We start from the raw sequence: 26,912 nt of genomic DNA on the forward strand, positions 1-26,912 counted from the left end.
ATTAGACTAATATCCCCTGCAAGTTACATGCCAGAGATTATCTATATTTTGGGTATTTATTATATGTAGCAAGTAAATAGACGCATTGACTGAAAATAACATTTACGCCGTGTTTAAGTCCGTCCATTATTTTGGGCATTCGAACAATTCGGTAACTCGCTCCATTGTCCGTCACTTCTGCATGTAATTACTCCTTGTTTACTGGTATTAGGGCAAGTATAAAATAATTCGTCTTGGTATAAGTACGATCGGCCACGTACGATAACACCCGGTGATAACTTCGGCTTCCCACAGGATATTTCTGAAATGAATGTGTTAATTTATATTTCATAGCCTTCTAAAAATTCGATAATTTATTTATCGATCTTACTGGAGCATTTCCCATGTAATTTCGACCAGCTGCCATTGGCCAGACATCTCACTTCAGGTTGGCCGGACATTCGGTAGCCCATTGTGCAGTCATAGATTATCAAATTACCAAATACGTATTCTTTAACTTCAATTCCGGTCTTCCTTAATTTCGCATTTTGTGGAATCGCCGGTTTTCCACAAGTTACCGCTGGAAATGAATTCCCTTATAAATATACCCTGATTGTTTCTATATTTAGGGGAGAAATTTTTTTCTTCTCACATTTACAAGTCGGAGTCTCTGACCAATTGCCACTTTTAAGGCAAATAGATTTGTTCGAACCTCGTAAAATATAACCATGGCGACACTTGAACGTCACCTCTTCGTCGACGGTCCTGAAACTTCTATTATTATTTACGTCATCATCGGGCACGATATATCCGTCATTCGGCTCCTGTGAAGAAATTTGCATTAATCTACCCACGTCTCGTGACATTAATATTTTCCTCACCTGCGGCAGGTCGCAGGTGATGTTTTTACAAAGGCCCTCGGAATTCTTCAGAAATTTCGTGAATTTCGCCTCGTCGACGTCGACGTTAGAAATCTTCCAATTTCCGTTCTCGTCGCACCTCCACGTCAGTCTTGTAATATTCTCGGATCTGTTAAGACCCTGCAGGTCAAGATTTGCATTTTCCTGGCACGTAAGGGTCGTCTCATTTCCATGCATCCTCCCTCCTAGGAAAAACTCGGCATTTCCGAGAACTCTATACGCTCTCTGATTATTTTCCCATAACTCGGATTCTTTGCCCGAGGAGTTTTCCCTGAATCTGAAATAACTCGCCAGATTAGGCACAAGCCGAATCAGAGGATGAGCCTCAATGGGACATTCTTGTACTTTGCATATCGGATCGCCGTAAGACCACTCTTCGCTATCCAAACAGACTCCGAAATTTGGTCCTATGAGTCTATAACCCGTGTCACATTCGAAGGAAATTCTCGTGCCCCATGGGAAATTGATTTCCAATTTTTCCGGGATTTCTGCTTCCGTTGATTCATCTGTAAATTTATTATCCCGCGACTCTTGGTCCTCGTCTTCGTCCTCCGCCTCTAAGACGTCTCGTCGATGGATCTCCTTAGAGATGGAATCCCCGAAAGGGGAGGAATTCTCCTCGGTCGTTGAATTCCTGTCGAGATTTTCTTTAATCTCGATCGCGGTGCCATTCGGTGACGAATCGATGACGAATACTCTGCCGTTTTTTAAGGCCTTCGGCCGGGGGCATTGCAGAGGAACGCAGTCAGGGACGGGGCCATTCCAGGTTCCGTTTGTGGTGCACTGGAGTCGAAACTCCGCCAGTAAATTATGGTTGCCCTGGAATTTATATCCAGAGTGGCAGGAGAATCCCACGACGTCCCCATAAAAGTATCCCTTCTCCTGGTAATAATCGTCCTCGCCTTCGGACTCGGAACTCACGTTGTAGTCCGAGGAAACGTTCGACACGACGTATCCGTGAGAAATCCTGAATGAAGACTCGGTTAGAATTTTTTATATTTCTTTCTTCAACCTCGTTAAACCTGAAAGTAAATCATACGATTTCGGCGGGGGGCATCCGAAAGATTCGCAGAATGGCCTCTCGTTGTCCCAAGTACCGGATTCCAGACAAGTCAAGAGACGTTCACCGACCAATCGGTATCCGGGGTCGCACTTAAATTCCAGCTGCTGTCCAACCTGCGACAAGCATAATTTCAATTCTCATATAATTTCACGTTTCAACATGAATTTTAATCTCTCCAATATACCTGTAAAATCGTAATGTCTTCCCTTTCGTGCTCGTCGATGATGTACTCGATGTCCCCGTTTTCCGGCGCCAGGAGATTTCTACAGGTTCGTCCTGTTAATTTATTCGTAAATCAATGAAAATTAGATATGCATCGAGGTATTTAATTACTCCTCACCTAGGCAAATCGGTTGTAGGCCACTCCACCTGCCTTCTGCGTTACAGATCCTGTGCATGTTACCTCGGAGTACGTAGCCTTCCTCGCAGGAGTAGTAAATCTTGTCTCCGTACATGTAGGACCTTCCATGGATACGTCCTCGAGGGAAATATCCCGGAAATCCGCATTTTATTCCTAGGGAGATTTTTCGATTAGTTGAAACTGCACTCCATAAAGAATTAGGGCGATGGTTCGCTCACTGGTGCAGCTCGGGGTGTAATATCCTTCCCAGTGTCCTTGCTTGAGGCATCTCCTGGTCAAGGTGGACTGCATTTTCTGTCCGAATTGCACGAGGTGTCCAATTTCGCAGGAGTAGGTAATTTCGGATAAGTCGTCGCTGGCGTTTACGTATCCTTGAAACGGCGTTACCGGTGATGGACAGCCTCGGCAGAATCCAGAATTAAGAATCTGTGGTTACGAAAACCCAGAGAAAAAAAAATCATATCGTCCAGGACTTTGTTAGTCGGATGCAGAATTCATTTCGTACCAAAACGCCGCCGTGAATGTGCTCCTGCATTTGATTCCAGCTGAACAAAGAACCTCGGTAGTTCAGACAAGAGGACCTCAATTTTTCTATGTACTCTGGGTCCAGGACCCGATCCCAAACGTCCAGCAAAGTCAACTTCCCCAAAAAGGACTCCGACTCTGAGAAACCACCGCCCAGTCGATCCTGTTCCTGCCCGACAACGAGAGTTCCACTTCCTGCGTAGAAAAGATGGAATTTTTATTATTGACATGATCACACTTTTGCGTTCCTAATCCTCCAGATTGAAAGAAATATAATACCTAACAACTCTTGAATTTAACTTTACCTCCAATTTCGGTGCCACTCGCTAGACCCGTGCCATTGTCTTGGATGACACCGTCCACGGAGATGTTCCAAGCCCCAAATTCGTTTTCCCATGAAATGCAAAGAAAATGCCAGTGCCCATCATTGGCTGTTATGTCGGTGACGATTTTCTTGCCATTCACGTACAGAACGAATCTATTAAATTCATGGATTGAAAGTTAGAGCGTCTAAATGGCGTGTGACGACTTCAAGAAAAAAATAATGACATATATGTACCCATTATAATCAGTGAACGTAAGGGCGTTATCGTGATGCCGCGTTGCATATGACAGGACTGTTCCGTAATTGAAGGTGTCGGCAGCTTGCAGCCAGAGACAAGCCGTAAACTGTGCCGAGGTTAAAAATTAAATGAATTACTTTAATTCTCAGCACGAAATTTCGCGATTACCTGGGTTATATTCTCGGAGGGTCCCTGCATCATCACGTAATCGGTGGTGCCGGACGTTGTGAAGTGCATGACATAATCTGAAGATAATTCTAAAAGAAATTAACGGGGATGAGAATTTTAAATTCCCGCTATCGAAATTCTCGACCTACTTTTTTCGCAATCGGTGCCTCCGAAAGTGTCTGGACAAACGCAGGTGTAATTAAAGATGGTCCCATCCCAGTTGCAGGTGCCTCCATTGAGACAAGGCGTAGATGTACAAGGATCTACTTTTGTCCCGCAGTCGTGTCCTACATAGCCATCTGGACATTGACATCTGGAAAATATTGAATAATAAATAAAAATCATAAAATAAGCCGAAGGCTTATTGCTCACCTGTAACTATTTCTGGCGGCTGGATCGTCTTCTATGTTTATGCAAATTTGTTGTGGATGACAAGGCAGCCAGTCGCAGGCAAGTAAATTGCAGTGGCGACCGAGAAATCCAGGTCTGCATGTGCACTCCCATGTACCGTTCACTGCACTGCACGTAGATCCTTCCAGACATGGAGAAGGCTCACAGTGATCTAATGCGATGTCACAAAGCTCTCCTGAATGCATACAAAATGGAGCATGATCTCTCAAGTTACAGTGAAACATATTTTTTCTTATCCGCAGCCTGAACCTGCCTTCAAAGCCGTCCTTGCAATTGCAGGTGAAGTCCTTCTCGGTACTGATGCATTCCCCACCGTTTTGGCAAGGATTGCAGGTGCACTCGTCCACGTAAATCTGCAAAATGAGGCTTTTACATATTATCCTTGACGGATCAAATTTCCTTCCTCGTTACCTCACAGTTCTGCCCCTTGTACCCGATTTTACAGCTGCACCTGTAGGAGGGAACGATGCTCTCGTTGCTCGCCCTGCATTCCCCTTCGTTCAAGCACGGAGACGAGTCGCAAGGATTCTGAAATTGCTCGCACCTGGAGCCTGCAATGTTAATTTACTTTTTACTCCAGGACTCTTTTGCATAAAATTGGCGATATCGTTAAACGATGCAATCTTACCCACATGGCGGTCGTCGCATTCGCAGCTGAAGCCGTCCTTCTCGCGGATGCATTTTCCTTGGTGGAGGCACGGATTTATATGACACACGTCGCTGTCAACGTCATTTGAATGAATGCACTCGCTTGGCCACTTGGAACCGCGGTTTCTGGTCAATGTATTCGGTGGACAAGCTGTGCACTCGTTCTGTCCATATTGGGACTGATAAAACCCGATTTCGCAGGAAACGCACGGCTCCAGGGCGATCACCTGTTCGTGATGGCGTCTTCGCCGAGAATAATAGCCAGGAGAGCAAACACCTACCGATGATAATTTCTTTTAATATAACTACCCCTCAAGGATTTGCTAAAATATTTTTAAAGGTCCTACGGATGCAGTCGTCGGGAGATTTTGAGCGCATCCTCTTGGTGGAGGTCCTTTCTGGGCACTTCTTGCACTGCAATGCCCCACTCGCATCTTGATACTCCCCCAAAGGACAAGATTGACACTGCACTCTTGTCACGTTGTGGAAGGTTCCACTCGAGCATTTAACTGAAATTAGATGATAATCGAGGTAAAAAAATGTTTACTCTCAATTTGGATTTTAAAATCCTGATATTTCGGATGTCAAACCGCAATTATGCTTTCTCAGGACGCTTCCGGATTCGCAGAGCTCCTGGGGCTCCTCGAATACCATGTGAAGGTTCAGGGCGAGTTTTGCGATCTCGTAATTGGTTCGATTGTTGAGCAGGTTTAATTGACCCGACATCGTCATCGATTGAATCGTCTCGCGCAATTTTGTCACTCCTCTTCTAGGATCGTTCTGGTTCTCCTCAATTATTCTCCCTAAGGAATGATATTTATCTCACCGTTTATGAATATTTAATTTGACTTTAACATCGTTCGAAGTGATCCAGGACTCTCACCGATAATCCTGAACCTCATCTCAATTTTTTCCCTCTTTCTCTTGATTCTCGGCCGATCGACCGCTGTTTCTTTACTTGGCGATTCTCGTTTCTTCTTTGCGTGATTTTTTGTCCGCTCGTCCCTTTTGCGTCTACGTAGGAAATTCGAATCTACATTATCGAAAACCGATCCTTCCGTACACGCGGAATCGATTTTCGATAGAGTGCAGTCCACGTCGTTGCCGCACACATCGATCAGTTTAGCTCGTAAATCTTCGTTAATGCGATCACTTATCTGAAAGAGGAACTAAATCAGACCGGATCTGTCAATTTTGGTGATAAGGATCGCGAAAGTTGTTAATCACCTCTCGAACGGTCGAAGATTCGGAGCAGATCGTCGAGTTTCCCTCCAGGAAGATCTTCACATCTTGAGATATCGTGTCCGGTATCCGCGAGACTGTAAAATATGTGAAAGTTGATTATCTATTGCCCCCGTTATAAATTATCCGATATATATATTTGATACCAGAGCAGTCCGGAAAGTAACTGCTGTTCCACGTGTGATTATGCGCACTGCAAGTAATGGTGAAGACGTCTTCCGGAAGTGGAGACGCTGCAGACTCTATTACAAATGCATATCCTTCGTCACAGGTGACGAGACATTGCAGTCCTTGCATTTCATGCGAATTGCACGTTGCATGTCCGTTTGAAAATATCGGAATATTTTGGCAAGCATCTGTACACGATAACGTAGGAATTATTTTCCCAGGTAGGAGGTGAATTACAGGTAACACGTGGAACCCACTATCACCTTCCACCGTAACGTTGATAACGCAGCTCCGAGTGTTGTTGTATTTATCAGTTGCATTATAAGTAACTCTGGTCGTTCCCAGTTGAAATATTCCTTCTCCAGGTCTACGACTTCGTTCTACATGAACGAACCCTGAATTGTCGAAAAATATCGGTTCTATCCAGGAGACATTTTTTGCACCTGAGTCTCCGTCAATCAGGTGCACAGGTGGATCCTCGCAATTCTCCACGGTCGGTTTCTCCTTGTCTGAAAAATCCCATGTAACGAAAAGAAGTTTATTAATTTGCCATTATCAAGTGCAATTATTAAACTCACCGACCACGTCGACGGTAAATCTGCACTCCGCTTTATTCCCACTGACATCTTTGGCAATGTAGATGACATTTCGCGAGCCTATCGTCACTTTCCATGGGAATGAGATATGGGGTTTGCTCCAAACTACCGGGTCCTGATTAGAGTTATCAGTCGCAACTGGTGTCGTCCAATTAATCAACGCGTAATTCTCTCCTCGTATCGTCTCCACGGTAATATTCGGCGGACACGCGATCACGGGTGGCGTTTTATCTGTAACAATAGAATTGCATGAAAATAGGTGTGCGACAATGTCAATGAATTAATTTATATTCTTTTCCATACCCACGCAGCGATTCACGCTGTGTCTCCTGGTCCAGGTGCCAGTACGACCTGAGCACAATTTATTGCGAGGTCCTTCTAGAGCAAATCCTTCCTTACAAACGAGGGTACAATTAGTGGCAAAAGGTAATTTATTCGTCCCGGTGCAGATCTTAGGGACGATCTCTCCATTGGCGACCTTCCTCAGAGGCTGACACTTTATCGCTAGTCGAGCAACACGAGAGAAAAATTAATTAAGTGCACGAATACCGTCACGAAAAAAATAAAAAAAAAAATATCGCACTTACGTTTGCAAGTCACTTTTAGGCCATCCCAACGAGACAATGGCAGGCAGTTGCGAATCCTGCTACCCCTCAGCTGATAACCGATGTCACATTTAAATTGGCAGCGAGTGTCAATCGGATGTGCCGCTGCACCTGACGTTATCAATCGATGCTGATCGATATCTTCGTGCTCGCACCGAATGCGCCCGTGGCTGGGAGCGCCGAGAGCCGAGCACGTTTTCACTAAAAAGAAAATGTTAAAAGTGAAATTTTAGGTTTCCTTTTTATTTCAATTTTTCTTCCTTCTCTTTATAAGACTCACGGAGACATTTCGGCTCTACGCCGGACCAGGCCCCGTTTCTTCGACACAATCGAATGCTGTCCCCCAAAAGGTGAAATCCGATTCTGCACCTGACACCGCAAGCTGCATTGACGACGTTACTGCAAGCACTCGCTTTCACCAGGTATCCATTTTCTGGCACCGTCAATTTGGAACAAGTAATCGCTGGAATGAAATCCGTGATTGGTTCCTGGCAGACCGTGAATTGTTTCACGATCGGTGGATGGAGATTTTGTAAACTTTGATACGTATTTCGGATATGCAGGATTTTTTTCCCGATTTTTTACATAACTCGTTAATTCCTGAGAAAGGGCCATGCAACTTAGAGGCGACAAGGTCTACGATTTCGTGTCCGTGGAGCGAGATTTCAAAGAGAGCGAGAAGAAGACCAAGCAGAAGCAGATCGATTGGCTGCGGAAGTATAAGTGGTTAATCGAGGAATACACGTGAGGAGATATCTGAAAATTTTGTACGGAATGTATAGGATTAAAAAATTAGTTGACGTCTCGTAAAGGAACGTGGAAAGAGAGATGCAGGAACTGTGCGACGAGAAAGCCATCAGGATGGATAGGTTCAAAGAAGATGAAAGATCCTGCCTGCCGATACCAGAGACCACAAGTGGCGCTGTAATTAATTATGAATTTTTAACAAGAACATTGGCGGTGATTTTTAATTTCTCCAAATTTACAGTACGGATGGCTAGCGTCAAAGCCTGAATTTCTGCTGGAGAAGTATGGGCCGTATCGAGGGAATCGAGTTAAACCTCCAAGAATGTGATACCAAATTCGGCGAGAAATCATATTTAATAAATACCACCAGGAAGAGGGGAACGCATTGCAAAAGAAAAATATCTCCTCGAAAACGGTGAACCGATTCACCTGGGAAATCGAAATTACCTTCGCATTTCGCTCTGTCGGTGATGAATCCAAGAGCGCAGGTGCAGTCATCGCTTGAAATCGCCGGGATTTTCAGGGTCACGTGATTAACGTCAGGACAGGATGTGCAGACAGCGACGGAGTCTCCAGGAACATCTCCGAGGCCATACGTGCCATTGGGGCAAGCTAGAATTTCACAAATTGCTAATGATTACCTTCACCGAGACGTCCACTTAATAACTAGAAAAATCAATCTAAGTCTCTATCTCCACCTTTTTGTTGCACTTACTCGCTGCTACTTTCATTAAAAAAAAAATGCAGAATCTTAATAATAATCTGGATAAAAGTCAACGTACGTCTACAGGACCCTCTAAGACCGGAACCAAAGTACCCTGGAGGACATAAACAGGCGTAATGACCAGTAGCGGTGCCGCAAGCGCAAGTAGCGAGTGCATCGCAGCAATCACTTGCACCTGCAATTTCATCCCTTTCCTCGCAGAGACCATCGCAGGCGTCCTTCGGCGTGGCTGGGATGTACCGTCCGGCTTTCAAATCTGGGAAAATAAATGGAAAGGAAATGAAATCGAGGATCTCGATGGCCGACTTCCGGTGCTCGACTTCCTTATCGCTCACCCCTGTGCAGAGCTCGCCTAGCCAGGGCCTCAAACTCTGGGAAACTATCGAGAAGATAACTATGGGCGTGCCCTGGTTCACTGGCGATCTCTTGGAGTTCCTCTACGTTTCCAGTGCGGATACCAAACGTGAAAATCTCGGCTCCCGAGTCCTTGAGGAACCTGGCAGCTGCTCGAGGGTCTCCGCCGTTGCTGAAGCCGTCGGTCACCAGGAACACCGCCTTCCTGGCTGTCGGTCGCCCCTTCTTCAGGATCATCTGTGGCGAACACTCCGAGTCAGTCGAAATTCGATGCAGAGGTCCTGCATTTTCCTCAAGATTAATTATTCATTCCGCGTCGGGACATCGGAACTCGATTCTATCGATAGCTGCCCACGAACGACAAATCGCTACGATGAGTCCGAATTGGAATGTGCAAAATTCTGCACAGATCTGCACTCGATCCTTAAGTGGACCGCTTCGGTTGCATATTTTTTGGTATGTCAAGCTGCGTAACAAAAATTAAATATTTAAATATTTAAATACTGTGGAAGAACTCGACGATATAAATCGCTACGATTCGTCGTTATCGTGGGTAGCTAGGTATTTAAAATTGGGAGGAACGATCCAAGGATGCCTCGCAGGTGGACACTCGCCATCGCTTCCAGCAACGCACCGCGCGTGTAGGTTCCTCCTCCGCTGTAGGTGACGTTCTCCAGCTGTTTGTTCAGCAGACGACACTTCCCATCCTCTGGCTCCGCTCGAGATATCTGGTCCACCCTACGAACCACATCTTTTCTGTCAGAAAAAGTGACCAAAGCCACTCTGGTCGCCCCAGGTGAGACCGTGAAGTCAGAGAGAAGCTTCTTGGCGAAATTCAACTCCGAGCGAAAATTCGGCAAACCCACCGAAGACGAGGCGTCGATGAGAAACACCAGCTCCAGCTAAAAAAACAACTCCCTCAGATTTCCACTAAATTTCAACCCGCAATTTATTAATTACCTGCTCGCCGTTCTCGCGAAGTCGATCCACCTGCGACTTAAAGCGCTCCGAAAGAAGGTTCACCTTGTCCCTCGAGGCTCTCTCCACGTCCCCCAGGAGATGAATTTCCAGGGGGTTAAAAAAATCTCCGACCTCCCCTGGATTTCCCCTAGACATATTTCCGAGGCCCTTAAGGTGGCGGGAAAGCGGCATCTGAGGAGTCAATCGTTTACACTTTTCCGCATGTACCGAATCGTTTGAAATGTACCGCAAAAGAGTAGAAGCCCTAAGGAAGGTTCCGCCACCCATGAAGTTGAACTATTTATGCACGTTTTTAAAAATGCCCGTAAAGAAATTTTGAATAAAATTGAAGTTTCATGGGTGTCAAGACCTTCCAGGACCTCTACGTACACGTGGTAAAGCTTGAAACGATTCGATATCACGAACGAAAATTTTCCGACGCCACTTTCGCATCACCTTAAACTCGAAGGGCCTCGATAGGGTCGCAAAGACCAGCAGGAGGAACAGAAGCTCCAGCGATGAAAACTCCATTTTAATTTATTCACGTCTTTACCATACTTTAAGGGGATCCGGGGCCTTCGCTATTTCCGGGGGAAATTCACGATAAGGGGTGACGATAAAGAGATACGAAGCTAAGGGGGAGCGACCGGTCGAACCGCGGCGATCGCGCCGCACTGCTCGATCTCGAGCAAGGGAAGGTTCGAAGCGACAGTTCCGAACCGTTTAAAAAGATCCGAGAACAAAGGAGCCTCTGTTCCATTTATAAATCCGGCCAAGTATGTGCGTGGACGCTCTTAGACTGGGCGACTCTCAGGAGTCACGATCGGGAATTTTAATTGACGTTCGATCGAAGACTCGACGCGATCCGATCGGGAAATCGCGTCTCCGGGAGCGTCGATAGACCTCGGCTGCAGGATCGAAATCGGCCATCTCGAGCACCAGGTAAGGCGGAATTCGTACATTCGACCCTATTATAAACCCAGAGACCGAAAGGAACCCGGAGCTGAATTTCACGGGGTAGGAGATATAAATTTTTTAATCCCGGGGAGAGGAAACTCCGGATTTTTTCCTGCTTTTCCCTCGAACGGAGGGAAAGTCGCGCAGGGGGGGCGAACCGTTTCCTGAGGCCCCTCGTTTTGAATTATTAACGAACCGAGGCAAGAAGGGTGCAGGTTCGTCCCATGCGTGGGAGATCTTCTTCGATGTTCCTGTAGATGAGTATATCCTTAGGAAAATCCGTACAAACAGGCAGTTTCCAAGCGAGCGCCGTCCGAACCGGTTCGCCACGTTGTTGCATCCTTGCCCGAAGGTCCCCCTGCAAAGTTTCGAAGGACCTCGGAAGGACGGTGCCGATTTCATCAAATTTTTTTCAAACACACAACGCTCGCATACTGCGCATAGGTAAATCGTGCATGCTTTCAAATATGGGGGAAAAAGGAAAAGGGGAGACTTTATGGAGCCATTTTGCAGGCTCAGTCGACGATGAAGGTCGCGGCCTTGGTCCTTGGATTTTTCGCCACGTCGACGATCTCGAGGAGCGTAAGGGCCGAGCCTTATGCCGAGGACACGCTAGTCAAGGCCCTCTTCAAGGTGAAGAAACGGCACGAAGACTGGAGCTACTTGGAACAGTGTGGAGTCGTCAAGTTCTGGAGAAACGAGCAGCCAGGAGTCGTCAGTGTCCTGGCCTTCCTGGACGCATCCTGGAAGTTCAGCCACGGACAGGCGACCATGTAAGTTTAAAATAAAGAGAAACTGCCTTAATCAACATTCATAATTAATAAATTCATCATTTTGACGCCGAGGAAAACATAGGAAAATTGAGGCACTTGGGTACTTAATTTATAAAATAGGTTCTATGTTCCGTTTGGAAATGTTCAAGGGGTGTGATATTTTTTCTAACGGTGTATCTCTTTTTTAATGAAATTTAATGTTCATTGGAAACAGGCTGAGGTTGCTGAGGGATCGTTTCGAGAGGTCCGGACTTTACGACGTGCGCTTCTTCGTGGTAAACGCGATTTCCTCGACGTCCTCTCCCGAGGACGAAGAGGAAAGGGAAGTCTGGGAAGAGGTTTCGCCTTTTGAGGACGATTTCCAGCTGAGAGAGAATTCTGTCGAGGCTCTGATGAAGGAGGCGGGTCCAGACATCCTGATGATCCAGGACACGGAGGATCTTCGCATTTGGGAGGAATTACACGCCTCCAAGGATCAGATCGCGGTCGTCGACCGGTGAGGTCTTCGACCGAGTCTCAATATTGGGAAATTAAATAATTAATACTTTTCATAATTCTTCCCCAGGTGTGGCAGGTTGACTTATCAAGTAATCGTCCCTTGGAGCATTTTGCATTTCCCCTACGTGAAAGCAGCGATCCTTTCGACATACGAGGACGATCCTTGTGGCACCTGTAACGTAGGTGTATCTGCACTTAGACTTTGTATTTGAACTAGAAATTATTATGAATAAATTATTGCAGCGAACGAGCGAAAGTCCCACAGTGGAACCCATCGATCAGCAAAGTCCGGACAATTTGAGACTGGAAAATGAGGAGCATAATTTCCTAGACGATGGAAATTACCATACCACGTCATTTAGTTACAAGTTGTCGGAAAATTTGGCTGACACCACGGTAACAACTTCCGAGGACGCCACAAAAAATTCAGAAGTCGAATTATCGACGACAAAAGGTGGCAAAGATCCAGAAGTAACGACACCCAGTTTTAACATCGCTGGCGATTCCGATGAGAAATTGGTACAGGAAAAAAATGAGGGAGAAAGAATCAATGATCTCAGCACAGAAAATAATGTCAACGAAGAGACGACGAGATCGTACTTTTCCTCAGAATTCGAGAGCGAGGACGTGACCGATTTTCGTACCGAAGATCTCACCGAGGTGGATACACCCTCTACGAGAAATTCGGAAATCGGAGATCCTCTTACTGAAAATACGGCTATCGAAGTGGATTTCCAAACCGAAGAGCCCAGAATGACGGTGGATACTTCTACGGAGATCGATAATTTCGAAGTCGAGCCTATAACGACGGACACGTCCCTTGAAATGAATTTTGAAGAAACGAGCACCGACCAAGACGCTCTTCTGGAGGATGTCGAAGAAGTCAAAGAGAACTTCGTCGAAGTGCCTTCTCTATTGTCCAGTCTCGAAGAGTCTCGCGAAGAAGAACAAATAAATTCGGAGGAACACGATACGAAGCATGTAGTGGATGATTTTTCTGATCCTGATGACGTCATGCCGATTCGGATAATAATGCACGCTCCGCATTTGCATGAGCGAAATCACGCGATAAAGAAGCACGAATATTTAGTCTTGAAGACAGGAGTACCGGACTATCACGAGCACCTCGACCCGGGAGAGGAAATTGAATTGAGCCACAGAATTCCAGGTTTTAAAAAGCTGGATAAATTAAGCATGAAAGAGCTGGCCGCAGATTTGGGCTCGGAGGAGGTCAACGAGGAAGGAAAAAAGGGAACACGGAGGAAGAATGGAGTTCTGTTGGATATTTTTGGTAACGACGAAAGTCCAGGATTTTACGGGGAAGATGCCGACTATTGGCGGAATCATGGAAACGTGGAGTACCATGAAGGAATTCAGACATTGCGGCCTGACATTAATCAAGCTTATGTACGGGTAAAGCCTCGATATGTCTAGATAATACTGTAGCTGTTACAATAATTGATGCATTTGTGAAACAATAATAATAGGAATTTAGTTCTTACTCCGATGTACTGTTTCAGAACGACGAAGATTCGCCGACAAGAGCACCGGATTTGATCGAGGATGTATTGAATGGTAAAAGTAATTTCGTAGACATGAAAAAACCGATCTACGGACTTAATGACAATGACCAGACGCGGGAAGAATCGGTACAAATGTTTGGAACCGAGGAAGCGATCGGTGGCGAAGACGATGAAGACATCGATCCGGGAGAGGAAGAGATTAAAAGTAGATTAATAGCTCATTACAGTAAATTACTACCATGGATATATTACGTACTTGATTAGTATGCTAAAGTGGGCTTAACGATCCAGAGAATTAACTGAAAAGTAACGTGGAATAAGATTATAAAATATATTTCACGTGCAATTCATAAAACATATTTTTATATACCTAATTATAGATATAGCAATATATCTTTGTTTCACGTTACCGTTCAATACTAACAACTGACTGTATCAAGATGACCGTGTCGGAATTTTTTTTTTTCACTAAATATGAATATTTGAAAAACATATCGCGGTTTATTTTCAACCAGAGGTCCTATATACATATATTTATTTAAAGGATTATTACATAATTCGTTGACTTCGAACAGCTATTAATAAATATACTGTAAGTATACCATAAATATTCATTAACGATAAACAAAAAGGCATATCTCATTCCTGAACTGTTTTCTGCTTTAAGTTCTTAACGGTTCATTTTAGGAACAAATACCTATTAGTATGTGGTCACCAACATGAAAGTACGATTTTGTTCATTTTGGTTCGTTGTCCGATTCAAGGCTATCACTCGTACTGCTACTGGAAGTACTGGAGGAGTCCGTTTCAGAGTCTGAATCGGAATCAGAATCAGAATCTGAATCACTGGTGTCACTTGAATCCTGTGAATTATTTACCGGTTCTAACCTAAGCAATGAAAATACATTCCTTATTAATAAGCCCCTTAAACTTTACATTTTTACATACTTTACTATATATTAATCAAGCTTTGTCAATTGCACCTACTGTTTAATTTGCACTGTACACTTTTCACCCTGCAGCAACGGTACATTTTCCTGCCTGAAATTCATAATCAAAATTAGTTCTTTGCAATATATTAAGTAAATAAATAACTTCTTTTTAAATTCGTACCTTGCTTCATTTGAATCTTCAATGTTTAAATCTTTCAACATGTCCGTTACCGAATAGGCATTATTTTCTATGACAATATATTCTTCTACAACAGAGGCAGCTGCTTTCTCCAATTCTATGATATCGAGATTCATGTCTCCCTTTGAAGGAACGATCTGTAATATAAATTTTCTATTTCTACATTTGATCACTTAAATCATTATAAATTCAAATAATTGAACACTTACGTCATTTAAAGTGTCAGAGAGTGATTTAATTAAATCGGGAGATGCTTGTTGTAACCAAATTAAGTAATCCTTTATGTATAACTGATTTAAGATGTAACGAGGTTCATACGAGTTATTAAAGAGTCCATGGATTTCACAGAGGTATTTTAAGATATACTTTTTTCCTGTGTATAAAGTAAATTCATGAGCTACTTAATGAAGATGTTCTGTAATTATATAAAAACTATGCTGCACTAACCTAATTTTATTACAGCTTTAACGTCTTCAAGTACCTTTATGGAGAGGTCCCAATTTCTGTATAAAGGATAACAAAGTGACCTCCTAATGCAGGTAATTATAACTTCTTTCATGCTGGAAAATTCCTGAAATTCAATGGATTTGTTTAAAAACAGTTTTGGTGATAAAAAGAATGCAATAACAAAAAATAACAAACCTGAAACCAGCACAATGTCGAACTCAACTTATTAATAGTCCAACTACTTTCAACAGTATTTTCACCGAGCATTGTTCTGTGATTGTAGCAACTTCCAAATAAGATGTCAATTAAACCATAACATACTTTATTAATTTCATCATCATCCAACAAATATTCTTTATTTGGAAGCTCTTTCAGTAAATCCTTTTCGGTACCACTTAACGTGACTTCGGTATCTTTTATTGTGTACCATTCAGGTTCAAAGTTAATACATGGTTCAATGCATTCTGTCTGAATAAAATCGGCCATATAATGTTCATCGTCAAAGCTGTCACTCTCATGTTTCTCTCGTAATGACTTGCGCTGCTCTGGTGGCGTCTTGTCAGGCATTGGAAGGTCAATAATGTCTTTAATCCATGCCACCTAGAATACAATAAATATTGAACAAGGTATTAACGATTCAGGAAGTTGGTGATCAAATATTAAACATATAGAGGGTAATTACATCAAATGCTGTGAGGGCATTAGACACTTTGCTAGCGAAGCCATATTTTGGAGCTGTTAACAAGATCGGAACATCATCCCTGGGTAATTCTTGCTGTATAAACCACTGATTATCGTTGTTCTCTTCTTTTTCTTCCGAATCACTGCCACTAGTATTTCCATTTTTACTTTCTTCTGAATCTGCTGCAGGATTGCCTGTCATAAAAGCAACATTGTAATTCAGCTCTGTAATGGAACCATCGTTTCTTAATCATTCAGATACATACTGATAACTTCAATAGTCGGTACCAAGTTCGTTTTCTTCTTTGGAGGTGCAAGAAGAGTAGTGATCATATCCAAATTTTCAAAGTGTTCACCTTTATTAACTTTTGAAAACCGCAAATGAAAATCTCCCTTTTCACAGTCATACCTCCCGGACGATGCATCGTTCTCAATAATTTCTCCTGGAAGGTTTAACCTAATAAAATAAATTCAATGCTGTTACAAACATTCATAACATTGATTAAGAACGGTAGATTAAAACATTTTACCTTAAATAATATGGAGCGGAATAAAATATGAAGGTTGTTTCTTCTACGTAAACTTCTGTCTCTTTAATGTTTGTATAAGGTGCATGAACAGTTATTAAAACTTCATTATCTGTCTGGGATAACTCAAATCTTGGAGTCAACATATTGACTCTTTCTCTGGTCCGCTTGTTTGCTATATTTGATTTTTATCTGACAGAAAACCCACTAAGCATGTAACACGGATTGATTAGCGAATCCAGTACTTCCAAATGGTAAACAAAAGTAGAGAGTATAGTTAAAATACGAAGAGAAGATATTCTCTCCTAAAATACTATTTCTTGGTTAAGAATGAACCTTCAGAATAGTTCTGAGAAGCGGCGCTAGTAGTCACAAAAAGCAGGTTTCAGCGGTTTCGATTACTCGCAAGCATGTGCAAGTCTAAATTGCAGTAAGTCGGTAAAATCGACATAAGATACATTTATCATTAGCACAATCGCTCGAGTTAAATGAACCCATTTATTAGAAATGCAAATTAACAATGAATGACAATTCACGATTGGTTGGTCCGTCGGTAGATAATCAGCATAAATAAAAAAATTATGTGGTCAATGATACTTTTAAATATCTGTTGAAATACCTAACACTCGTACTGATGAAAATAATTATACAATATACGAGATATTAAAGAGGTTCCTTTTTTAATATACCAAATATACAGTAAGTCACATTGGTATATTGGAAACAATTGTTCATACTTAAAAGTGCAAAAATAAGAAATCTATGAAGCGACGAAATCTATGTACCCACTTAAGTAAGACAGGAAAAGGAACTTGTAATTCAATTTTGATGTACATCAGAATATCATTTTGTGCTTATCATTATTTCTTCAGAGTTATTCGAATTTCTTTTCCTTTTCTCGCTTTTGTTTACAGTTTTCAATCACCATCCGGAAATATACTTGGTAACAGGTACCGATAATTTTAAGTAGGCCGCTTAACATTACTTGCAGTATCATTTCGCTGATCGAGGATAACGGTGACATTCCGGCACATAAAGTTGTCAGCATGAAACCTTCAAAACCAACTGTAGAAAAAAATTTCCCCTCCTGAAATGTTTAACAGTAATTACAATAGTGGACTCTTACATCCAATATTATAACTTTGAAATACCATTAAAGTATTTCATAACTTACAAGAGCATCATCTATGAGTTGCTCGGCAATTAACTCTGGTTTATAAGGATTACTGCTTTGAGTTATAAGTTGAGTTTCAACAGGTTTACTTAATTCCTCTACAGCGAATCCAGGAGTATCGGTATCAGGAGGGACCGAAAGAGTAACAGAAACGCCATATGGTGCCAATTCCATGGCTACACTTTCTGCTAAGCCACGCAGAGCAAACTTTGTGCAAGAATAGGCTGAATATCCATATAGTCCTAAAATGTAATAAAGACACATAACGCAACAATTCTTTCGGAATGAAAATTTAGATAAAAGTAGTGCGAACCAACTAGGGCAGCGAGCGATGACGTGATAACAATAATTCCTTCTTTTGCACTCTTCATCTTTGGTACGATAGCCTTGGTACAATAATAAGTACCCATTAAATTAAGGTTCACCATGTGCGTTAGACTGTCAATGGTAGTGTCTTCGATTTTTCCGCAAATTGCTGTACCCGCGCAATTCACTAACATGTATATTGGTCCTATAGTGTTTTCTAGATAATGTAAAGATTTTTCTATGTGGTCATAATTTTCCCTGATATCCAGGGACAAACATTCCACTTTTTGCGTGTCTTTATTTTTGCATGCTCGAATTATCTCGGATTTCGCCGCCTCGAGCTTTCGGATATCCCGCGCAATTATGGTTACATGAGCTCCACGTCTTGCGACAGATAGTGCCACACATTTTCCGATCCCACTAGAACCGCCGGTAATCTGATGAAAAAATCACAAATTGCAGTGATAAAAACGTACATTTATTTATACAAACCCCTTACAAACTACTTACCACGACATGCTTATTTTCAACGCTTTTCAAACGTCCGCGTAGAAAAAACTGTTTGATAAGTAAAATGGCGATCAACCCAACAAAGCTTATTAGCACGACTCCTATATAATCCATTTTCCTAGATCAGACTTAAATGCTTTGATTGAATAGTTACATTCACTTAATAACTCTAATGTAAAATGAAAACCATTAAGGGTTACTACTATTCACTTTCGTACACAGAACTATCCGCACTTTATGATTAATTACGTGAGTGTGTGTACACACGTAGAATGTAATTCAAGTTATGTGAGGGTGAGACACGGAGTAGTCATGTGACCGATATTTTCTCTTACAAGGTTCTCATACAACGTCGACTTTCTATTTCGTTGACTCGTAGAACAAGTATGAAGGATTCAACGCAACTTATTCATGTGATTTGACATCCAGGCGTTACGTTAAACAATGTTAATAAATTCACCACGCGCTCTCCAGTGCTGCCCTCGCCGTTTCTGATATGCAAATTGCTCGCAATAATAGAAAAAAAGTCATGGCTGCCGCAAGTCGCGTCGTTTCAAGATGGCCGTCTGCTATTGTCGACGACAGCGCCGCGCAAGACGCGCACAGTGTTTTCACACGTTTTCGTGGGTTGTTAGAGCGATTTTTTAGAAATATATCGAATAAATAAAATTCGCCAAGATGAATATGTCAGTGGAGAAGAAGAAATACCCGTCTGCACTGCCAACAAACTGGTCGACAAGGGAAGAAGTACCGAGGAAGAGTCAGAACCAATTGACGTCTACCGGGAAAGTTGACGTTAATTACTACAGGTACGAAGGATTTAATGATTTTTCGATGCCACTGCTGTTATCGAGAGGAAAGTAATTTCTATTGACTGTCGCGGTGCTGCTCGACTTTTGGTCAATTCATGTAAAAATACTGCGAGTGTTTTGTTAGCTTGTAGAGGTTATGATATCCTGATGTTTCAGTCGAGGCGTGAAAAACGGAGCGTCACTCGTACCACCAATTAGACAAACGGCTTCTATCTTCAAACAACCAGTGACGGTGTATAAGACACAAGAAGGAAGGGTAAAAGACATCAAACATGGGAATCAAGAGAAGCCTAAGCAGGTTAGTGGAACGTTATCGATGAACTTGTCGTGCTTAGTCGATCGCAAAATGTACAATATATGGTAACTTGATGGATTTTCAATGCATGTCTCAGATGCACATAAATTGTTTAATCTGCATTAACTTTAAAGATATCGGGATACAATCGGTGTGCACCATTTTATATCGCTTGGACAATTACTATAATTACCTTTTCCCCCATTAAGCATAACCATCCAAGTAATTTAAATCTACTGAAACCTCTTCCCTGTTATTGCACATGATACAACCATCCAATCGTTCGTTCATTTAGGAAGGAGCCGATAAAACTGACGGGAAACACAACTCCCAAGATAAACCTAAACAGGTAAATCTACTTGGCACGTTCATCCTCATCTTCAGTATCCGCGTTTTTTTCCTTTTCATACAACAAACATTTCATTTAGATCGTTCAAAGTACATATCATACATTAGGGTGCATGCTCGATCGAAATTGAATGCAGGCCCCAATAAAAAATTCACCACAACCTAGGATAATATATTAATACAATGGTATAAGCTCCTGTACAAAGACAGCGTAAACACGTATCTTCCTGCGTTCTTACCACCAGCTTTGACACGGACTAGCCACGAATCCTTTCCTATCTTCCTTTTCTGTAATTGCTTGACTCCTTTAAGGAATCCACGAATGTTCATCCACACTCTTCTATTACAGCTATTCTGGGAGAAGAGATTAGAAGGACTCAGAGCCTGCGACCCGGATGGTTACGAGTTCGATGCAATGGACCTGCCAAAAACATTGAAGCCCGTTGGTCCTTACATCACGGAAGAAACTTTGCTGCAGAGCGTAGCCACCGCTTTGCACGTATCCTCTCAACCGGTGACCGGCCAAACGGGCTCTAAAACGGCCCTGGAAAAGAACCCTGGCGTTTTCCTGAACCCCGATCAACCTCTAGTCCAGGTAAGCAAGGAGAAATTAATGGCCCCAAAAACGCTTTGGTACCGGTAATGACAATTGTCCACTTTTCTTATCAAAGACCCGACGCTTTCTTTCAAGGCTGTCACGATAACGGACGAAGACATCAAACGCCAGGAGGACCGAGTGGCGTTAGCGAGGAAAAAACTTCAAGATGCGTTACGAGCCATGTCCGCCTGAGTCGGGCATTACTTTAGTCATAATTCACCAATTTCCCTTTATTCCCCTCCTAGTTTTAAGCGCGACGTAAATTATGACCCCTCGATTTTGTAATAAACGTTTTTGTTTCTTCTTTTATTTTTATAAGTTCAGAGCCTCGAAATTTATTGCATTTTAGAAAGTCCAACGGCACTCGAAGCCCCGCCATAAAGAGAAGCCGCCTCAAGGTCCGAGGGCTTTCTCACTGCGTCGTATCCCGAAGTAGAGCCTTCTCTTAGTGGCACAGTCGATTCGCAATGGCAAACCCAAACCCAGGAACGTTACCGATCGATGGGGAGCCTCTTGCCACGAAACGAAAAGCACCTTGCCGAAGCTTCGTCGCTCTTGCCGCAGGCAAACGCATCGGGATTGGTATAGATTTGCGGAAGGTATTTCTATATTAATCCCGTTTACTAGGAACAAGCCTGCACCGTGTACCTTATAAACATTGACCGTCGACGGGTCACGTCCCCCGGGAATCGTGGCGAATATTTGCCAGGAACGTTTGCGCTCATAGCTGCCTTTATGCTGCCCCCGCATGTCTCGCCAGGTATTAATTCGGAGCGTTTCGGACATTGAAATTATTTTGACACACAATGTTTGACCAGTCATGGATTTCTCCAAGTGATCAGGTAGACGACCGCCCCGTAAATCACGACTTGGCGACCTGTCCGAGTAACCAGTACCTTAGGCCTTTCATCGGTACGCCGATTTTCGAGGGTACCGGGAATAATCCAGGGTCGCTACGCCGGCCCCTCGGCGAATTACCGGCAAATTGGAGCACGATGGACATCGGTGACCTTTCGACTAATTGTCCAATTGTCTGCATTACCGAGAAGAAGCAAGGCCGAGCACTGCTTCGATACCGCTGACTTACCTGCACGGGGACTCGGAACTCCAGAAAAAGGGGCCTCTACGAGGGCTTACGGTACAAGTTCCCTTCGGCAGGTAAGTAGAAACCCGAGTAAGCGTTTCTTCGCGTACCTACGGCTCGGATCGAGCATAATTTTTCCCCTCAAAGAACGGTTTCTACCCAGGTGGCCGCTGAACCGAAACAGGGATCGACTTGTGAAATTAAATTGTACGACCGATTGTTTTTAGCCGAAACGGAGAGATCCTGGTATTTACTGGTCGTGTGGGGGAGGGGCAGGATTAAAGGCGGAGGTAAATTCGAGCCAGGGAGCTTTCCATCCTTAGGGCGGTTTCCAAAAGACCGATCGCACACGACAAGTAGTTGTCGCGGCACGGGGGTATCCGGCATTGTATCGAAGTGCGTGCGAGTCTTTCTTTCCTTTTGCCTCTCTCTCTCTTTCTCGCTTTCTCCCTCCACCGGACCACAAAAGAATGGCCAGGTAGTCGTTGATTTCAGGTATGGGCGCATAAGCCAGGTACGCCAGGTGGCAACCTCCTTTTTCTACCTCGCCTCCGTGCCTTCCGCCTCCTGGCCCTGGCTCGTATCGGCCAACAGCTGTTTCCCTCCTCGCAAAGGGAACTCTCCCTCATTGTCAACCGAGACGAACCGCCCCTGATCGCTCTCCTCGGGGCACATGTCCCACATTAAATTCTAACGATTCGCCCTGCCGTATACGGCCGATCTCCCGCGACGAACTACGGATGGAAACGCGCCTACCGATTTCCCATATATTAGGCACGTTTCCTTCGGGAAATATGGGAGGAGGGAATATCGTGTTGGGTCTCCCTCGACCGTGGACTTCGGTTCCTGGACAGATTGGAACCATGATACGCTAATTTATTAGGCTATCGAGTGCCGGATGTCGTGCCAGCGGCACGCGAGGGCATTTTCTTGTTTCTCCGGTATTCCGGACACGCATCTGGTGCGCCGCTTGCGCTTAATTGCCCTCGAAATGTGGGGTTCACGGGTACAGGCGTCGGGTTAATTTGTATACCCTGTTTATATGTATTGTATATATCCTGGGGGAGAAGAAATATTTATCTGGCTCGATGAACATTTATTTACGGAGTGTCTTGTATATACCCTGCATGATTCTTCGATCGGGAAGCTCGTGGGCGATTTTGACCATTTTCACGGTTTTGGCGGTTTCGACCGTTTTTACGGTTTTGGCGGTTCCGACCGCGGAACCGCGACGCGTGCACGCCCGGAACCGCCGCTTCGGTCGTGGAGGAGAAATTGTAAAACTAGTCGGGCCGCGTTCCCACGTCGTCGCGTGTACAGGTACGAGTTACGTGTCGAGCTCTCCCCATCGGCTCCGATACTCGCGTATAAATAGTCGGCGAGCTCCGTCAACTTATCGATCTTAAACCGCAGTTCGAGTAGCGCCGGAAGCCGCTCGTTGTGACCGGGATAAAACCTTTCGCGGCGGGTAGACGCATCCGCCGGTTGCCCGGTGCATCCGCTCGGGCTGCACTTTGCGAGGCGTCGGATTTCCTCCTGCGAAAGCCTCGTCGATGGTCTTCGGAAAGGAGGAGACCATCTCGAGGGCCAAGGGAAGGCCCACAATTAAGGCCACGCATATCGATCTCGACCGCGGGACACGCAACGGCCGCGTAATCCGCGACTCTTGCGGTGCGAGACTTTCGCCGGGCTTGCACTTGCCGGTGGGAATAAATGGCGGAAAAATGACTGCGAGGGCCTTAAGGCCCACCGAGGTAGTGGGAGGAATTTAGGGAGAGTTTCCTCGACGTCGGGCTTCGCTAAGGTCTTCCGCTCTCGTCCAGCCGGCCCAGCTTCCGGTCGGGTCCATTGTCGGGGATCGCGGGAAGACTCGGGGCAAAAAATAAACTCGGGCCCCGAATTCTATCGACGAGACGAAAGAAGGGCTCTCGGCCGCTCTCACAGCCGGCGGTTCTTCCTCTCGGTACCACCGGAGGTACCGACACAGTTTGCGTCCTTTTGTGCGAGCTGGCCCCCTTTTACCCCTCTCTCTCTTTCTCTCTCTACTACACCTCCCAGGGCTGAATATTTCCCACCGCGATGCGCGTCGAAACGTGCCCCACCGACACGGCGATATTTAAATGATTGGACAAATAATGGAGTTCGGGAATTCCGATCATTTGTTCCAGTATTCGTTGATTGCTCCACCTTCGGATTTCCTCTTAGACTTTGAGACTAACCACTTGACTAAAATTCAACCCCTGTTTCCCTTCCCATGGACCTGGAATATTTATCCTATTGTATAAACAAGAGGATACAGAAATTCCACTAATCTCCTACATTCATTGATTATTCCACCTCCAGGTTTCCTCCTAGACTTCGAGATAAACCGCCCAGCTAACCCCGGCGCGAGAAAGTTCAACCCCCCTGTTTCCCTCCCCCGTGTTGCGGCACCGCACCCCGGTTACCCGGGAGGGGCTCATGCGAACCTCTCGGGGTTGCGTTCCCAGGTTCGCTTCCACGCACGCGTTCCGTCGATATCAATTAGGGTTGTCCAGATGGACTCGAACGACGCGGTCGACGGCGACGACTCGAGAGAAGATATCGCTTAGCTCGAAACGTAGGGGTTTTCTAGATCATGGAGGCGCCTGTTCGAGACCGTCGTCGGTCTTTTTCGTCCCGGGTCTTTCGAGGTCCGCTCACCCCCGGGTGTCCTGCTCGATTCCGCGGGTTCCGCGTCGCGACGCCGCGTCCGACTCAGAGTCTAGCAATGCGGTCTCCCCGTCGACGGTAGATCGGCATCGAAAGAACTGTCGCTCGCACTTTGGCCGGGGATTTTGCGACTCTCTAGCCGCTCGTAGAGGCGAAGCGAGCGCCGGCCGGCAACGAGAGAGCCGAGGCAACGACAATGATCGCCGGGGCAACCGGTTGCCCGCGCTAAAAATACGCCCTCGAGACCGCTCGAGACTTTGGTTAATGCTCCCCTCCGGAAAGTGTTGCACCGACCGGCTGCATTCCACGGGAGGCGAGAGCGATTCCAGAGTGCGTTTCTCGACCTCCTTCAAGGATCTTCCTCGAGGTATCCTTGCTCCTCCAGGAGGGTGGACCTCGTTCCATTCCTGCTTCCACCGTGAAATGTTAATTTAGAGTTCCGAGACGTCAAACTTGATATTCCTCGTTGTCTACTTTCCGACGTCTAAGATATAGATGTCAGCTGATCATGCGTGGGAATGTTTAATCCACCATTGATCGGTCGTGCGATGAAAATTGGCCAATCCAAGGTGCGTCTTGGCATTGCTTTGGGTAATTGGTATTCATCGCTCGGAACCTACTTCCCTTCGCGGCGTTGGCTCGCGCTTGACGCGCGTATCGGGTGCGTATCGGATGCGTATCGTATACGTATCGTATACGTACCGTATACGTATAAAACGCGCGTATCGGGCACGCGCCCAGATGATAACTCGCGCTCGAGCGCGCCGATACGCATCGCCCGAAAACGCCGCTCTTCGAGCGTGAAGGAAAAAAGGTCCTCGACGCGCGTGGCTCACGCAACGCTCTCGGGGCCGGAGGAAGGAGTGCGTGCAGGAGCGAAGAGGCGTCAGGTGCCGGGTGGCGCAACGAGCGAGACAACCTTGGCCGATCGGCCCGTTGTCGTTGGTCCGCCGTTAATCGCCGTTGATCGCCGACCTCGCCGCAGAAGTTCTCCTTTGTCCACAGCCCAGGAGGAGCGACGACTCGCCGAAACGCGGGGCCTCACCTGCGACGAAGGACCGCCGTTAGTCGGAGACACCCTGGGACTTTAAATTCAATCTTCGGCAGGTGAGTCGCTCGGCCAAGACTCGCCACCTTTGACGGAGGGGTGGAGAAGGAGAGGGAAGGATCAAGAGAATAAGAGAACGGAGTAAGAGATTAACGTTGGAACTATCCGACAATAAAAATTACCTGTTTCAGGTGGCCCATCTCGGGAAAAGGAAAAAAAAATACTCCGATAATTCTAGGGGTAAGAGAGGGAGGGCAGGGGATTTGCAGAGTCAATGAGAGACGGATTGAGAGATTAGGGGATTAAGAGAGCTGTGGAGTAACGACGTTATCACCACGAGGGATTGTCTCGGTTCTACGAGAAGACGAGGCTCTGACGTATAGGTGTCGCCGACGCGAACAATGGCCATCGCGGTTCAAGGCCCGCGGCCGTCTAGATCGGTTTTTGCGAGAATCTCTCGTTTCGCTCTTATCGACTCTTGCCACACGAAACCACTACGAGCCGGCAGGTGCTGCGTCCGACTGGCAGAAGCAGGGACTCCTGTCGAACGCGTCGCGACGACCTCGCCCGGTGGATCACTCGAGAATTCCTATACCTGGAGCTGTAAATACCTGAAGGTGTACTTACCTGAGCTTGCTTATACTTAAAACGGCACACCCTGGTCAAAATCAATGGAGATCTACGTACCTTTCTCCTCACCTCGTAACCGAAGTCTCATACAGAAAAACGTAAAGTGGAATAAGCCACACATTAGGAAATGCATAAATACACGTGATACTGTATTGTGTGGTATTTGCCAGGGTGTTTACTTGAAATAGGTTTAACTTAACTTGTATGTAGTATTACGGAGACGATGTGAATTTACTGCAATTTATTGTAGCATCGTAATAAACAGTCGTTGGGGATTTATTATTTTTATTAACCTACACTTCAACGGTGTGCTCGATAATAAGGTACGAGAATATTTTCTCGTACCTTATGAAGAGCCTCGTTACGGCGTCAGCCTCGGTGCGCTTTTTGGAGCGATTAGACAAATTAGCAGGTCGACGAGCCACCCGAGAGGAGGCGGCCTCCGTAAAGAAGCGACCCGGCAGCTGCAGCCCTGAAAAGGTAAACCGGGAAAAATGGCCGAGGACGGTGATTTCCAGGATTTCGGCACTCTTTGGGAAATACCGACCAGGAACCAAGGCGCTCGGGCACGGGATTGATCTTTCGGGGAAATTAACGGCAGCTCCGTGTTCTCTTTCTTTTCCTCCCTCTATTTGCTCATCTGTCTCTTCCACCTCGCCCTCTGGGGGAACGACCGGCGATCCGGGTGGATTAGTAAATTCCCCAGGCCCCTTCGCCTCGCAAAAACCCTGGAACGAGGGAAAACATTGTCTCTTCCTGGACATCCGGGGAGAATATGGGCAACCCGGGGGTTTGCGCTATCGAAATTCAAACGGGGAGCGGAGAAATTAGGTGACTCGTATCCA

The 26,912-nt window shown here is 45.2% G+C and overlaps 6 protein-coding genes across 11 annotated transcripts; 3 read left to right on the forward strand and 3 right to left on the reverse strand.

The window, feature by feature from the left end:
* Nucleotides 1-103: 103 nt before the first annotated feature.
* Nucleotides 104-10,190, reverse strand: LOC105700440 (sushi, von Willebrand factor type A, EGF and pentraxin domain-containing protein 1). The gene is made up of 32 exons (XM_023434561.1): nt 10,035-10,190; nt 9,689-9,976; nt 9,056-9,311; nt 8,779-8,976; nt 8,444-8,608; nt 7,530-7,712; nt 7,232-7,450; nt 6,948-7,148; nt 6,627-6,875; nt 6,312-6,557; nt 6,027-6,236; nt 5,866-5,957; nt 5,522-5,795; nt 5,229-5,441; nt 4,986-5,147; nt 4,619-4,915; nt 4,402-4,541; nt 4,244-4,343; nt 3,952-4,165; nt 3,729-3,892; nt 3,580-3,668; nt 3,408-3,517; nt 3,154-3,326; nt 2,829-3,043; nt 2,542-2,749; nt 2,303-2,476; nt 2,147-2,238; nt 1,939-2,075; nt 861-1,866; nt 632-803; nt 371-559; nt 104-301 (listed from the first exon to the last, which is right to left on the reverse strand). Exons 1-32 carry the CDS (start codon nt 10,188-10,190, stop codon nt 114-116), a joined length of 6,780 nt encoding a protein of 2,259 aa, XP_023290329.1. The 3' UTR covers nt 104-113.
* LOC111674368 lies at nt 7,863-8,374 on the forward strand. Its single transcript, XM_023434517.1, has 3 exons — nt 7,863-7,993; nt 8,062-8,173; nt 8,238-8,374. The coding sequence occupies exons 1-3, from the start codon at nt 7,863-7,865 to the stop codon at nt 8,322-8,324; spliced, it is 330 nt and encodes a 109-aa protein (XP_023290285.1). The 3' UTR covers nt 8,325-8,374.
* Nucleotides 10,191-10,878: 688 nt separating the features above from the next.
* Nucleotides 10,879-14,197, forward strand: LOC105700642. Of its 4 annotated transcripts, none has more exons than XM_012426678.1 (7): nt 10,879-10,976; nt 11,265-11,435; nt 11,505-11,764; nt 11,979-12,260; nt 12,330-12,441; nt 12,506-13,675; nt 13,783-14,197. In XM_012426678.1, exons 3-7 carry the CDS (start codon nt 11,517-11,519, stop codon nt 14,047-14,049), a joined length of 2,079 nt encoding a protein of 692 aa, XP_012282101.1. In that variant the 5' UTR covers nt 10,879-10,976; nt 11,265-11,435; nt 11,505-11,516; the 3' UTR covers nt 14,050-14,197. The 4 variants fall into 4 exon arrangements, with proteins under 4 accessions (XP_012282101.1, XP_012282104.1, XP_012282102.1 ...); XM_012426681.1 differs by having other exon boundaries at nt 12,506-13,669; XM_012426679.1 differs by having other exon boundaries at nt 10,889-10,976; nt 11,249-11,435.
* Nucleotides 14,198-14,323: 126 nt separating this feature from the next.
* On the reverse strand, nt 14,324-16,900 carry LOC105700643 (protein SHQ1 homolog). The gene is made up of 9 exons (XM_012426682.2): nt 16,575-16,900; nt 16,311-16,501; nt 16,046-16,239; nt 15,559-15,963; nt 15,364-15,487; nt 15,126-15,289; nt 14,899-15,053; nt 14,773-14,826; nt 14,324-14,673 (listed from the first exon to the last, which is right to left on the reverse strand). The coding sequence occupies exons 1-9, from the start codon at nt 16,715-16,717 to the stop codon at nt 14,523-14,525; spliced, it is 1,581 nt and encodes a 526-aa protein (XP_012282105.1). The 5' UTR covers nt 16,718-16,900; the 3' UTR covers nt 14,324-14,522.
* Nucleotides 16,901-17,234: 334 nt separating this feature from the next.
* On the reverse strand, nt 17,235-19,065 carry LOC105700638 (3-ketodihydrosphingosine reductase). The gene is made up of 4 exons (XM_012426671.2): nt 18,562-19,065; nt 18,059-18,488; nt 17,746-17,987; nt 17,235-17,658 (listed from the first exon to the last, which is right to left on the reverse strand). The coding sequence occupies exons 1-4, from the start codon at nt 18,673-18,675 to the stop codon at nt 17,446-17,448; spliced, it is 999 nt and encodes a 332-aa protein (XP_012282094.1). The 5' UTR covers nt 18,676-19,065; the 3' UTR covers nt 17,235-17,445.
* Nucleotides 19,066-19,133: 68 nt separating this feature from the next.
* LOC105700639 (methyl-CpG-binding domain protein 2) lies at nt 19,134-20,909 on the forward strand. 3 transcript variants are annotated; one of them, XM_012426672.2, is made up of 5 exons: nt 19,134-19,370; nt 19,530-19,671; nt 19,964-20,017; nt 20,366-20,611; nt 20,708-20,909. In XM_012426672.2, exons 1-5 carry the CDS (start codon nt 19,240-19,242, stop codon nt 20,804-20,806), a joined length of 672 nt encoding a protein of 223 aa, XP_012282095.1. In that variant the 5' UTR covers nt 19,134-19,239; the 3' UTR covers nt 20,807-20,909. The 3 variants fall into 3 exon arrangements, with proteins under 3 accessions (XP_012282095.1, XP_012282097.1, XP_012282096.1); XM_012426674.1 differs by having other exon boundaries at nt 20,688-20,797; XM_012426673.2 differs by lacking the exon at nt 19,964-20,017 and having other exon boundaries at nt 20,708-20,908.
* The last annotated feature ends 6,003 nt before the right edge of the window (nt 20,910-26,912 follow it).

Source organism: Orussus abietinus, unplaced genomic scaffold, assembly GCF_000612105.2.
Source record: "Orussus abietinus isolate OABI.00-Male unplaced genomic scaffold, Oabi_2.0 scaffold2, whole genome shotgun sequence".
Classification (NCBI taxonomy): Eukaryota; Metazoa; Arthropoda; class Insecta; order Hymenoptera; family Orussidae; genus Orussus; species Orussus abietinus.